Source organism: Phycodurus eques, chromosome 22 (genome assembly GCF_024500275.1).
Source record: "Phycodurus eques isolate BA_2022a chromosome 22, UOR_Pequ_1.1, whole genome shotgun sequence".
NCBI classification, from domain to species: domain Eukaryota; kingdom Metazoa; phylum Chordata; class Actinopteri; order Syngnathiformes; family Syngnathidae; genus Phycodurus; species Phycodurus eques.
The window spans coordinates 9282385-9297100 of record NC_084546.1 but is presented as its reverse complement, the minus strand read 5'-3'; the positions used below and the strand labels follow the sequence as shown (position 1 = coordinate 9297100).

Genomic DNA, 14716 nt, shown 5'->3' with positions numbered 1-14716 from the left:
TGTAACGTAAGATTTTGAATTGCAATTAACATTTTAATGATTTTAATTTATTGGGGAAAAAAATCATTTGGGGAGAGACATATTTCTTCCAATCGCGATATGATTAAAAAATATCTATATATTTTTTTACTACCTTTGATGGTAATAACTACATTGGTTCTTTGCTTTTAACAGCTCTAATTTGAAATGTTTTTGTATTTTATTTTTTGCATTCTTCTGTTCCATTTTGTTTTGCTTTTGTTGTTGTTGTTGACACAGGGTCACGACTTGACGAATCATCTTTGCGTACAATAATGGCAACCGCCGCAAAAACGGATGAGCCATTTCAGCTTTTGATAATGGAAGGACTGAGGGAGGGAAAAAAATGGTGAACTGAAGTGCTTGGTGGGAAACGTGGCTTTAATAATGAATCGGCCTTTTGTCACAATGTCACTTCATCTTTCCTCTCCTCTTTGATTTGAAAGTTTTCCACGTCCTCATTTCACCTCAAACGGCACTTTTGCGCCTTTGTGCTCTTCTTGCCTTCCGCCGAGGCTCCACCTGAGCGTGAAGTAGGCCGCGGCGGGGTCGGCCGGCGAGTGTGTGAGCAGCAAGTCGCATATAGTGTGTGTGCGCGCTGATGTGTTCACTGACCCTGCCACGCTGTCTCGATGTGGCATTCTGGCTCCACAGTTTGATCCCGGGGGGCAGCGGCACACAGGAAGATACTGCCTGCGTCGCATCCGCTTCCCTCTTGACATTTCCCTTTTCGTCTCTTTGAGTTTTGAGTTTCAGATTCAGGTTTTTGGAAAATTTCAAGCAACCCTTTTTGTGATTCCTCTTTCGTCATCGGAAGCTGTCATTATCTTTCAATCTAACATTTTCCTCCCATTTATGTCTCTGTTTGTCCTCCTTCTCCTTCCCGCTCTCCACGTGGCTCTTGCTGCATCCTGGTGAGTCTCAACGATAGCGAAACATTTAATTTTATTTAATATTATTGCTTTTTTTATTTTTTATTTATTATTTTTTACAATTCTGCGTCCCCCTATAGTCTCCTCAGCTACCCAGCGGTGAACCGCTACTCCTCGTCTTCGCTGTCCTCTCAGGCGTCCAACGAGGTCAGCAACATCACGGGGCAGTCGGAGAGCTCAGATGAAGTCTTCAACATGCAGGTACTTGAACGCAGCGCACGAAGAATTCGCATCTCGAGATTCAGGGTTCCCACAAGTGCTGAAAACCCCTGGAGTTTAAATCCTGTCATGGTTTGAAATGCAAAGCGACTTGCGTGAGCCTATCAAATGAGCGCATTATGCAATAAACGCAATTGCTGCATCAAACTCCTGATAGCTCTGCACCTAGAGCTTAAATCAAAATGAAAACAAATCAAAACTTTAAATTCATGGGTGTATAGCATGACAGCAGAGAGACACATCTGAGAGAATAAGACAGCAAAAAGAATGTTCTTTGTTTTTATGCCGCTTGGGAAAAAAAGAATGAAAAAACTTGAAAAATTAATAGTGTTTTTTTTTTATTTATTTTTTTTATATAAACTGTTGCCATGGATTGCGCATATACTTCAGCAATTGTAGGCTCATGTTGCACCATAGATTCACCATAGTGTTTTTAATGTGACCTTTGAGCCTTATTGAGCTGTTTTAATGCTTACAATGAACCGCGCTAGAAGTTTCCGTGCGACACCGTTGCGCTAATACAATTTACCGGTTTTGTTGCGATTTTCTTCAACCGAATGCAGTTGCGGCTGAGTCCTGGAGTCCTCTTTTGAAAGCGAAGCCCTTGTCGGGAAGGAGGCGAGGAGCTCAAGTGCCTTTCAGCAGCCATTAAAGCCTCTTGAGCCATTTTGACTTTGTAGTTTCGGGAGAACACGAGGCGAGATGTCCTCGTTTGACGTCGGGCGCGCTCTCTCCCTCGTCATCAATCACGGAGACATAAGAACACCGGTTTTAATGGTTTGTTTCTCATCTCGCCTTACAGCCCAGTCCGTCTACCTCGAGCCTGAGCTCCAACCACTCCGCCTCGCCTAATGTCACCAGCTCAGCGCCCTCCAGTGCCCGAGGTGAGAGTCACGTCCTTTGTACCGAGCGTGTTTGCGGGATTTCAAGTGCCTACCAAGGCAATACGTCAGCTTCTAACTCAGCGTTGTCCAAACTTTCTTTTCCCGACGGCCACATACATCAAAATCTGAGAAAACAGCGGCCACTCTCCTTTATTTTACACGCTTAAACCAACCCATGAGTTCAGGTAATGATATGGTAGGCTATTATATGTTGTTTTTATCTGTGGTGGACCTGTAGTAGTAATAATAACAATAGAACATTAAAGTAGAATTACTTGAGTTTGATAAAAGTGGAATGAATATATATCGATATAATATACAACCCCATTCCAATGATTGTTGGGACGTTGTGTTAAACATTAATAAAAACAGAATACAATGATTTGCAAATCATGTTCAACCAGTATTTAATTGAATACACGACAAAGACAAGATATTTAATGTCCAAACTGATAAACGTTATTGTTTTTAGCAAGTTAGTATTTTATGGCTGCAACATGTTCCAAAAAAACTGCGACAGGGTCATGTCTGCCACTGTGTTACATCACCTTTTCTTTTAACAGCATTCAATAAACATTTGGGAACTGAGGACACTAATTGTTGAAGCTTTGGAGGTGGAATTCTTTCCCGTTCTTGCTTGATGTACAACTTCAGCCGTTCAACAGTCCGGGGTCTCCGTTGTCGTATTTTACGCTTCATAACGTGCCACGCATTTTCAATGGGATACAGGTCTGGACTGCAGGCAGGTCAGTCTAGTACCCGCACTCTTTTACTACGACGCCGCGCTGTTGTAACACGTGCAGAATGTGGTTTGGCATTGTCTTGCTGAAATAAGCAGGGGCGTCTATGAAAAAGACGTTGCTTGGATGGCATCATATGTTTCTCCAAAACCTGTATGTACCTTTCAGCATTAATGGTGCCTTCAAAGATTTGTAAGTTACCCATGCCATTGGCACTAACACAGCCCCATACCATCGCAGAAGCTGGCTTTTGAACTTTGCGTCCATAACAGTCCGGATGGTTCTTGACGTCCACAATTTCCAAAAACTATTTGAAATGTGTACTCGTCGGACCACAGAGCACTTTTCCACTTTGCATCAGTCCATCTTAGATGAGCTCGGGCCCAGAGAAGCTGGCGCCGTTTCTGGATGTTGTTGATAAATGGCTTTTGCTTTGCATAGTAGAGTTTCACGTTGCACTTACAGATGCCTTTTTGCCACCTGCCCCAGCTTTTTTGGAATGTGTTGCAGCCATAAAATTCTAAGTTAATGATTTAACAAAAAATATCTTGTCTTTGTAGTGTATTCAATTAAATATAGGTTGAACATGATTTGCAAATCATTGTATTCTTTTTTTTATTTATGTTTAACACAACATTCCAACTTCATTGGAATTTGGGTTGTATATAAATAATAGAAAAGTGAAATAAAGTTGCATGCATATAACACAATAATACAGTGGACCCCCGCATGTTCGCGGTCCAGGGAGTGTTTTTTTTTCCCATTTTTTTTCCATTTTTCTTTGTCTGGAGAGTACCAACTCTGAAAATATTTGATTGTCCCAGTTTATTCAAGAATCTTTGGGATTTAAAAAAAAAAAAAAAAATAAAAAAAAAAAATAAATAAATAAATAAAAAATATATATATATTTATATATACACACACACACACACACACACACAGCTCTGTCCCTATCCCCCTGCGAATAATGGGTTCCACTGTACATTGTATTGTTTCAAGGTGAGTGTATTTTACATAATCAGTACAAACAAAGCACTTTGTTCATCCGTATTGTGATGTTGCTTTTCTAAAAGGATATTTTCGCGCAACAACTTAATGTGTTTCGTGCTGGAAACGGAAAGCAATTTTCTGCATCAGCGCAATGCATCATGGGATATATTAGTTTTTGTTGTGACCGTTGGGATACATTGAAGGAAATAACCTACAGCCTACTCACTACCCATTTGAACAGGAGTACAAAAAGCAACCTTTATATCGTGGAGAACACGGCATCAGATCATGACTTGTATTGAATTGAATGAGTTATTAGTGATGTAAAGCAGAGTTTGTATGTGACTCTGAAAGCCAAAATGCATAGAATACAAACCTAGGCTTCTAAGATTATGTTGGCCTGAGTTGATTCATAATTTGTCTTTCAAGCCATGTGTAGGAAAGAGACGCTTGTAAACGACTATTTGATCTGTTGAGGCGAGACAGACTGCTCGGGACGCACGTAGCACATTGAGTTCGATGAATGAAAAGTTAGGAACTGAGAAATTGAGAGAATACAAAGTGTCCTGAGCATCATGGAGTCCACGGGGACAACTCCGAGCTAAACCTCTTGGACCTCATTACAGTCTCTGCTGAATATCTAAGCTCTTCTCTAGCCCTTCCTCTTATCGCGCTATATTTCTGACTGATCCAAATCATAAAAAGACCGAATATACGGTGACGTTTACGGACGAGTATACGCTCCCCTTTGGCGAGCAGCTGGCGGCTGGCGGCGGGCGGCGCTCTTATAAACGTGTCCTGTGGCTTACCATAAAGCCTGCGGTGACTTATTGGTTGTGTGCTCTTATCTGCCAGCGACGCACCCTCGCATGCTCGCGCAGTCTCAGGAGAAATGCTGAGAAATGTTGCACCGTCCGCCGCGGTTGTCCACTCTAGGAGAACGCAGGCTATACAGTATATCATGTTGCGAAGGCTCGCAGTAGGGGAATTGGCCTTCGCCAATTGCCAGGTTTCGGCGTGTAACAGTCTAACGCCTCCCCCGCCGCTCTGTGTGTGTGTTCCCGTTCTGACTCACGGCTGCCCACTGCAGGTTCACCGCAGATGGCCGAGAAACACAAGCACTCCAGAGAGAACGCCTGCCTGTCTCCGAGAGAGAGGCCCGTCAGTGCCATCTTCCCCAACCCTCTGGACCCTGCGCAGGTTAACGCACGCGCACAAAAAAAACGGCTACTTTTTAATGCTTTTGATGTGGATTTACTGACTAGCGCGGCATAGCAAAGGCATTATTTGTACACTTTGTCAAATACGTATCAACACGAGGGTTATTGATATTGTATTCAGGCGAGTCCTCACCAAAGGCTGTTGAAAAATGACAGCGAATATTGCTTTTCCAAACGAAGGCCAACGTGTGTGCACATTTCAGCCTCGGTGGCGGATTTCGTTGAAAGAGAAGAAGTGGGGGGGGGTGGACAAAACATATGTTTGCTTCTCAATGGCTGTTCAACTCACCCCTATCTGCACACAAGATGTGTGGGGGGAAAAAAAAAAAAAAGAAAAAGTTGGCTAAGCCATCATCTTCTTGCTTTCTGGCTACTAATGGAATATTGGTTATTATTATTTTAAAAACAAATTTTAAATCACAGTTTCATGTAATTAAGGTAAACGGTTTGGGAGGTTGTGGCATGCCCAATGCTTCTTTATGTGTGTGTTTGCAGAGGGCTGCTTCTCATCAGATTGGTGACACCACATTACCCCGCAGTGACCCCAACCTATCGGCTCCGGACAAAGGTAAAAAAAAAAAAAGAAAGAAAAAAAAAAAAGCACAACTTCACAGAAACACGCCAGTGAATGTTTCTTGGAATGCTGCACCAGAGTGTGCAATTAATTGCTCTCTGACTGTATCAAGCACATCGCAGCGGTTGTGTTTGAAGCCAGATAGCTCGTGAGAGTGAGTTATACAATCTCAGGCTTTGCTGATTGATGTGTGTGATATTCATAAACATGAATGCATATCTATCAGCAAAGGCTCCGCTTGTCCTTTTTTTCCCTTTTAAACACCGCAGGAACGTTCACATCTTTTGTGTTTTTTGAGGCAAAAAATTAAAAAAATGATCTGTGCATAGGTTTCACACAGCTCGCTCCGCATTTTCCTTTCATGAGCTCCGTAACGAACAAAACAACAGCGGAATTGCGAGCAGCCTATGAAATAATTAGCGACAAAAGCGGAAGCGACGTCTCGAGATGAGGCTGGGACGCTTCCACGCCTCTCGCACGTGTACCTTTGCGGCGACGCGACTGCGATAGTGCATGCAAATTGAGGAAGCGCCACCGCAATATGATAACTCGCCGCATTTAGGTCTGCAATTACGACGAACGAACAAACGTGTGACAATTTTTCAGAAAACCCGTGATCACATCTACTGCGTGAAATGACACCTTCTAATTGTGGATACCAAATGTATACTGTTATTCTCTGTTGTTCACAGAAATGCCTAGAAAGAAAAACATGGAATGTATTATTCTACAAGCAATGAGCTTTACATGGTTTCCATAGGATGGAAATAAAACAATACTGTATCGTCAAACTGTGACGATACAGTATATGTTACATATTGTTACACGTTATATATTTTTAGCAGACTCAATTTTGCAGAACAACCAATACAAAAAATAATGTCAAATACATTTCAAGTATCTCAATGTACTGTACTGTCTACTAACATGGTCAAATCAAATTGAGATGATGTTTGGACACAAAAATAACATTTTAAACAACATGGATATAATATTATTTGTTAAAGGACAAATAATATATTATACGTGCAGTAAAAGGCCTCAGGTATTACTGCAGGTTTTTTTCTTTTATTATACTAGTGTAATTATCTTTCCTATTTTTTTCTTCTATGATGTATTTTACTTCAATTTTTTGTCATCATTGTATTATATGTGACTTTACTTAACTTTTCTATTTTCTCACAAATGTAATTCGACTTAAATGTTCTAATAATTATTATTATTATTACGTTTTATTATAAGCATGTCATTTTACTTAAATTTTCGAGTACTTCTGTTTTACTACACGTATGTAATTTTACTTCCATTTTCGACGATTATTTTATGAAATGCATGCCATTTTACTTCAATTTTATATTATTAGTAGTAGTAGTAGTACAATGTTATTATTGTGTGTAGTATTGTATTATTTTGTATAAATGTACTTGTTATTTTTACAGTACAAAATGTTAACGTGGCAAGGTCATGTCTCCATTGCTGCATTCGCCCTAAACACGCATGATTCCTCATTCTGTTTGTGCATGTATTTTGCCATCTTGTTGTTGTGGTGGTGATTGTGATGTCTCCGTGTGCCGTCAAAAGTGCGACCCACGCCCAGTAGCTGGAGCCTAGACAGCGTCAAAGAGGGCGTGCCGTCCTTCTCTGACCCTGTCGGCAAACTGCTATGCCCTCCCATCCCTCCCAGGCCACCGTACACAGGTATTCCATCCAGCAAATGTAGCAAAACCTTTTACATTCACATTTGGACAAAGGTTTGTAGACATTATAGTACAAGTGGCAGTCAAAAAGTAGTGAGCCCAATGTAATATAGCCTGCTGATAATAATTGAAGGTTTGAAGGTTAATTTAAAAAAAAAAAACAACAACAACAAAAAACAACATTTTGTTAAACCCTGTCCTCTTCTAGTCAGCCATTTTGTAAATAATGTCATTGTTGGATGCCCTGTGATTGAATTTCTCACTTTGGAAGATGAGGCACCACTAAATATTGTCAAAAAGTTTCAAAATGTGTACGGGGAAGCTGGATTAGTCAAAAAGCGGGTGTCCAGGACCAAAGGCAAAGAGTCTGCTTTGAGTGATCTCCGTGACAAACGAAGGAGCTCGTTAAGTCATCAGTGCCTTTGGCACTGATGACTTAACCAACCATAAACCGTCCCCATACTCACCCGATCTGGCACCATCAGATTAACACCTTTTTGGACCTTTAGAAGAAGAAATGATGACGAACAAGTGAAGCAAGCTGTAAAAAAAAATAAAAAAAAAAATTGGTGAAACACGCAGCCTGCTGAATTTCACGAGGCTGGCATACGTGCCCTTGTTCATCGATGAATGGTGTTGAGACGAAGGGAGATTATATTGAAAAATAGTGAGAACTAAAGCTCGAAGAAAATTGGGCTCATTTTTTGACTTTGACTGGGGAAAAAAAGCAGGCAAAACAAAAATGAAAAATATGGTAAAACCACATAATGAGTACAATTTTGGGGGGAAATGGAGAAAAAGAAAATCCAAATTTTTCTTTTTAACTTGGCTAAAATACCTTTAATTTAGATTAAAGCAGTCACTCAGGAGTCGAACCCAACCCCTTGATTGATGGATCAATTTATTTTGAAGTGTGTCATAACTTTTGTCCAGATTATCTGCAGTTGTCCTGCAGATTTTAACTTGATTAACCCTAAATTGAATCACTGACTGTATCAGATTTGATGTTACCCAGATGAGATCCATGTTAATTTCACAAATCAAACATGATTAAATGCTGCATTGCAACTGTCCAGACATATACACCAACATGCATACACCGTTTCGGGGGTATAGTGCCTTGCTTAATGGCACTTTGGCAAGGTTGTCAGTCCATTTCTGTAGTTTTGCTGAAGTTTTGCAGTTTGACAGACTAAACTGAATATCACCCCCATGTATATTTATTTAATCAGTCCCCCCTTGACAAATGTACTTTTGAACCGTTATTTACTTATTTGGCCCAAGAGTGTAATAAACAGATGCTTGAGGTTTTGTTTTTGTTTTGTTTGTTTGTTCCCCCCCACCCCCTTGCCCTTGTTGCAAAGGGCGACTGCAGCTGTTCCATGTCTAAAAAGCATTTAAGGCCGCCCCAAGGACCCGCACGACACGGGCAACCATTTGATTCGTTCACGTTTTAAGCCAGGGGGCCCTCTCGGAGTTGCGTGTGTGGATGTTCGCATGAGTCACGCTGGCGCGGTGGTGGGCGCTAACGATTTGAATTTGCCCTCCATTTCATCCTCTTCTCTCTTGTGTCTGTTTCTCACCACGCAGGCTCTTCGGCGAAAACCATGAGGTCGCAGTCCCCCGTTCTCATGTCGAGGTCGCCGCAAAAGGTTAGGGTACTTTTTCTGTTGAACGGTCTTTACTGGTTTTGGTCTCAAAACCGTTTCAAAAGCACTCATTTCAAACTCATTTTACATTACATTTGGTTGAGACACAAAATACGACCAAAACTGTAAAAGGCTGAATTTCTTCCTTCATATTCAAGGTCTGTCATAAATAAAACGATTTGAAAAATCCTTGTTTGTACCAGGCCTTAGTCTAGCTGCATCACTTCAACATACTCAATTGCAGTCCGACTTTTCGGACTTTTTCCGAGTTTCAAAAAGCCCCCAAAAAACATGAATAGGTGTGTTTTTCATTAAATAGCTCGGGATTTGTTCCCCATAAAACTACAAATTTGTGAGGGATTATTGTCGAAACATTCATGTGATTTTACACCTCAGGTGTGTTTATTGACAAGGGAGTCCTCGATGTAGTTTAATAGATGTCCTGTAAAGCTTGAGGAAGCGCAGACAAAGCTCTTAATGAGGCTAAAGGCTTTTTCTCCTCTCTTCTTTGCGGGCTCGTGACAAGCGACAGTGCGAAGCGTGCCGCTTTTGTCGCAGGTGACAGCTTGCAACGGGGAGGAAAAAGGGGGGGGGGGGGGGGGGGGAATAATGTTTTGTCTCTGTAAGTGTGAATGACAGCTTGTGCACTGTCAATCACAGCTGTGCAAATACATGTATGTGTGTTTCCACTTGTGAACACGGTGGCTTACCTGCAGCGTGATTAGAGTGCACACTTGTGGTCGCAGTCTGCCCAGTCAGACAACGTCTCTGCCTGGCATGCAGTCCACTACGCCGGATAGCAAATATGCAGGTAGTTGTGGAGGTAGTTGTGGATTACAAACGGTGTGAATGACACCTAGACACTAAGACAGTGATTCCCAACCACTATGAGAGATGATCAGGTGTGCTATGTGGTGTCTGGTTCATCCTTGGGTGCAATTTCCAGTTGCATGAATCTGCCACGTTTATCTGTTGTTCAAACAATTAATTATAGGTAAATATGAACACCATGGGAATGTCCAGCCGTCGTACCGCTCAGGAAGGAGACGAGTTCTGACTCCAAGAGATGAACCCTCTTTGGTCAGAAATGTGCGCCAAACAACAAAAACAAAAGCCCTGGCTGAAGCTGATACGAGTGTGTCATAATCCACAGTGAAACCAGTACTCTACCGACATGGGTTGAAGGAAAACACTGCTCGAAGTGACAATAGAGCATGTCTGGCTTTATAAAGATACAGAAAGCGGCAAGTAATTAGTTTCTGTAAAGGAGTGAGGATTGTAAATGACATACTTCAGCACCAGATCTTTGTTCGCCACTAGAAGCAGCTGTCTAAATTGCATTAAGACAGATTGTAATAGAATGCGTTCGTAAATCGGCGACTGCCTGTGGTCAATTCAGTAAAAAGCTCATTCGATTGAGACAAGACTGAGAACAAGAGAACTAATGGGTGTGCGTGTGTGTCTTCAACCCACCAGGCCACTATGCCACCCTTCACCCCGTCGCCAACCGAGTGCCATTCGACGAGCCTGGTCTCCAACTCGCCCGTCCTCTCGGGCAGTTACAGCAGCGGCATCTCCTCGCTCAGTCGCTGCAGCGTGTCCGAGGCGTCGGGCACCGAGTTGCCCGCCGGCGAGCAGCTCGTCCCCCTGGCGACGGCCACCACGCCCAACGCCGGCCCCGACGAGGCCGTCCGCAGAGAGAACAAGACGCCGCCGCCTTACAGCGTCTACGAGAGGAACAACCCCCGCAGACCCGTGCCGCTGCCCCACAGCCTGTCCATCCCCCCGCAAACAGACCCCCCTGCCCTGCCCCCCAAACCTCACCAGCTGCGCACCGGCAGCATGAAGCTGGACGGAACCTCGGACCCTCGTGTCCCCAGACCGAGGCCTCTGCCCCGGAAGGTGTCCCAGCTATAGGGAAGACCGGAATGTGGCGGGAAGAAACACACTGGCGTTATTTGCACTTTTCTACTGGGCACTCAACCTTTTTTTTTTGGTTCTGTTTTGTTTTACTTTCAGCTTAGGATGCTGTACCTCCACTCCAATAAAAGACACGTTGACAGGCAGTTTTTAAAAACTGAACATAGTTTTTATATAGCTTGACTACATGTGTTTACACTTAAAAGAACAGTTTTGATAGGTGTCATCATTTCAAATATATGTATCTTGGAATATACTGTATGAGGATTGTTTTTGCCTTAATAAGTATTGGGAACCGTGAATCTTGCACGTTTGTTTTTTTTTCCCTTTTCTTTTGTTACAATTGTACATTTGTACACTGTATGGCTAAAACGGTGCTTGAGAAGGAGCAAGCACTTTGACTGAAGCGTAGTTAAAGATCAATATAGTCATATCCACGCGAGCAATGGTACGACAAAGGGACATGTCCTCACGATGACATTTTTCGTCAAACTTTCGTGTTTTGAAGACCAGCAGCTTTTCAAGTTTCTTTCGTCAGAAGCGAATCGTCTCCTTCACGACCCGCTGCCCTCTGTAGACTTTTTCCCCAATCAGCTTTGCACTTTTCAATGAAGACCTTAGCAGGAAGTTGGACCAAACAAAAAGGCAAATATTGGCCTTTTGCATGCTGTAGAGCCTGGACTTGTCCTTGACTATATTGCATGACCTTAAAGGGGTGGGCTACAAGTATTGTGCCAAAGTATAATGCACAATGGAACACTTTTTATTTCAGTCCCCCCCCCCCCCCCCCCCCAAAAAGAATTGGTGCCACGAAGACGAGGAAAGGCTCAAAAGTGAAGACCCCAAAAGCTCTAATCTACTGATCATATATAACTTTAAGCACAATTCTATGATTCTGTCATGAACACGACAAGTACTGTTATGTATTCACTATTGGACAAAGTCATTGGGGCAGAGTTTCACTGTTTGCAGTAAGTTTGAAATGCATAAATCCCATGTACAGTTTGAATGCAGATTGTTCTTGACTGCACAAAGCAAATGACGCTGTTTAATGGCATCATATTGTGACGATATTGCTCTGTGGCTATTCCGTTGTGATATGTACGATAGAGGACATTCAGCATCAAATATTCCTCAATCATGAGTCCAGTGAGGCATTTTTTTTTAGAATGGGGTGGGTAGGGAGGGGGATTAGCTTTAGTATTGTTTTATGTCTCGGTTGTTTTATGAGTTGTGATTTTTTTTCTTTTTTTTTTTTTTTTAATGAAATATTCCCATTAATCAGTTCTTAAGAACCTGTAAATTATGTGATGAGATTAATGTAAGTAAGCCAAATATTAAAAAAAAAAAAAGTGTATTGGAATTTATGTAAATAATGTTTTTAACAAAATGTAGTTATAACAATTTACAGCTTTGAATGTAATGTTGAAGCAGCAAATAATTATTATAAATGTGCAAACTTTCATGGGTTTTTGTGAGTGTAGAAAAATAAAAGGTCATGCTTTAATGACTCCTAACACATTTACAAGTTCAATAAACTGCCCAATGTAAATGTTGCTTGTTGTGTTGTGAGATATGTAAAATTACATGTCAGTGTTGGCCAAGCTACTTAAAAGGAACTGAGCTTACATGGACTCGTCGTCAGCGATGAACCCGAGGTCATCGGGTGTTTCGAAACTGGACCAAATTCGTGAACCTAATTGGTCCAAACCAAGTCCTTGGCTGTTGATAGGGGTTAGCTCATTTTCCCTGATTGATTTGGCCTGTCAGGTGGGAGGGGCCATGGGATGTATAAGGGATGAGCTCCCTGCTCTCACTTTCTCAGTCTGCTGCTGCTGGCTGAATACGGATGGGAATTTCAGCTGTTTTTTCCCCAAGCGTCGGTTCTTTAGGGTCGGCGCCATAAAATGTGCTTTCACTCTCGGCTCCCAAAGTGTCTCCTATATTTTTTATTTATTTTTTATTTTTTTTTACAATACACCACAAGGAAGTTTTTCGCTATCCAATCCGTTCCACGTGTTCATATAGAGAATGTCCTTTATACTGAAATGCCAGTCCATGTTTTCACTGTGACTTGGTTTGTACTGGTACATGCCTGCTGCAATTAGCGGGCCTGGGTAGCACATGGTTGACTAAAAACAGCATGAGGAAAGAACAAAGGATGGACAAGAACAAATATCAAGAAAATACTGTAAGTCTTTAACACTGCTGGTTGTAACAATTAGTTAGCTCTGGCCCCCAGTTAACAGCAGAAAGTCACATGCTACTACTAACTAACTTGTCAAGTAGTCCGAAATGCATTGTGAAGCTCCTGGTTGTTTACATAAAGATGAAACAAATTACTGAGTGAACGGTGAACATTTGCTTATCGTTGTCATCGGTGACTAATAATAATCATAGGCCGACTGGTTTTCACATGCGGCTCACAGTTCGGAGGTCCCGGGGTTCAAATCCGGCCTCCGTGTTTGGAGTTTGTGTGTTCTCCCCATGCCTCCCTAATCCCCCTTTACCCATCAAACCTGCTGACGCCTGTGACTGGACTACAGTGGAGCAAAGAAACACAAACTTTCATTCCATTTCACTTTACCTTTATGGCAGTTTGTAATGTTTTTGTTTGTTTCCCCAATGAATTGGAGAAGTCCACTGGCTCAAAATAATTCCTGACTTTGCAATATAACAAAGAGTAACCAAGTTTTGTCCAACCCAAAACACTGCATGACTTTCCACCTTGAATGTTTCATACAAGTGTTGGTTTTTGTAATTTGTATGTGTCTCGCATGTAAACACAGCTATTAGCACCTGTCGTCTCAATTGTACAAGCTTGGCTGTAATTAAACAATTATTCTCTGCAGCGAGGGTGAATCATCTGTCCAATTGGATCCATTTTCAAGGGATGGTTGCTGCGTAGCGCTGACAAAGGCCCAAAGCACAGGACAGCAGGTAACAGTCGCACAGTGAAGCATTGCTACCGAGGTGAACTGCCATAATAGCATGTAAATATTATGATCCTTGCAGAGCTGCTGTAATTGTAAACACATTCGGCACTTTTCGCAGGGCATTCATTCCATTCAGCGTGAGGCTTTCGCAGCACCATTATACAAGCACTAAACAGCCTCCATTTATAGCATTCACGGGTAATGGTACGAAATTGTCAGAGGTGAGGGGAAGTTGGCGCTGGTTATTAATGCCATGCTGCCGCGGGTGAATTTTTAACACACATCCGTAGAGAAGCCCGAAGGGGTTTGTCTCGCTCTGCAAATCTTTCCAGGGAGATTGGAAAACCTCTTATCTGACTTCTCCACGCACAGAGCCCTGCGCTGTTGTCTCCTCGCAGATTATTGGTGGGATTATTATGATTTTTTTTTTCCACCTGCCATCTTCAAACGCCACCGCTTGTTTTAAACGGCGTCGCAAGGGAAGTTGCATTTTTAGACTAACACCAGTCCTCAGAGGGGCCCGTCGCTCCAGCCCCCAAACGGGGAGAGATGACGAGCTTGTTTCGAGCGCTGAAAGCAGATCGAGACAAAAAAGGCAGCAGGGAAATGGTTTTCTGCAGATGGGAATTCATGGATAACATATACTGAGTTTGTGTGCAAGTCTGTCTTTTGTGGCGGAAAAACTTGTTAATCTATTAGTCGCAAAGTGAGTGGCTCTGGCCTTGATTTATTGTTTGGCATGTCCACATCGAGTTTTGGTTAGGTTTAAAAAGGGGGACAAAGTGAGATGTTTCTCTAATAATTTGGCTAACACTCCATTCATTTTCAATTACAAGTTAGAAATTTTTCAATGATTAAATCACTTTCAATGTGATTTAATCATAAATAATGGAAATGATTAGCAGACATTTCTTATTCCATCCATTCATTCCAGATT

General features: G+C 42.1%; 1 protein-coding gene across 5 annotated transcripts in view; it reads left to right on the top strand.

The window, feature by feature from the left end:
* The window catches only part of dock4b (dedicator of cytokinesis 4b), an 81439-nt gene extending 69366 nt beyond the window's left edge, over positions 1-12073 (top strand). For 3 of the 5 annotated variants that reach the window (XM_061667477.1, XM_061667475.1, XM_061667479.1), the window contains 7 exons: positions 1031-1151; positions 1972-2053; positions 4874-4983; positions 5499-5571; positions 7159-7275; positions 8865-8926; positions 10400-12073. In XM_061667477.1, coding sequence (XP_061523461.1) covers positions 1031-1151; positions 1972-2053; positions 4874-4983; positions 5499-5571; positions 7159-7275; positions 8865-8926; positions 10400-10840 — 1006 coding nt within the window. In that variant the 3' untranslated portion in view covers positions 10841-12073. The remainder of the gene's footprint in view (positions 1-1030; positions 1152-1971; positions 2054-4873; positions 4984-5498; positions 5572-7158; positions 7276-8864; positions 8927-10399) is intronic. The other 2 variants (XM_061667476.1, XM_061667478.1) reach the window with 2 other exon arrangements.
* Positions 12074-14716: the final 2643 nt, after the last annotated feature.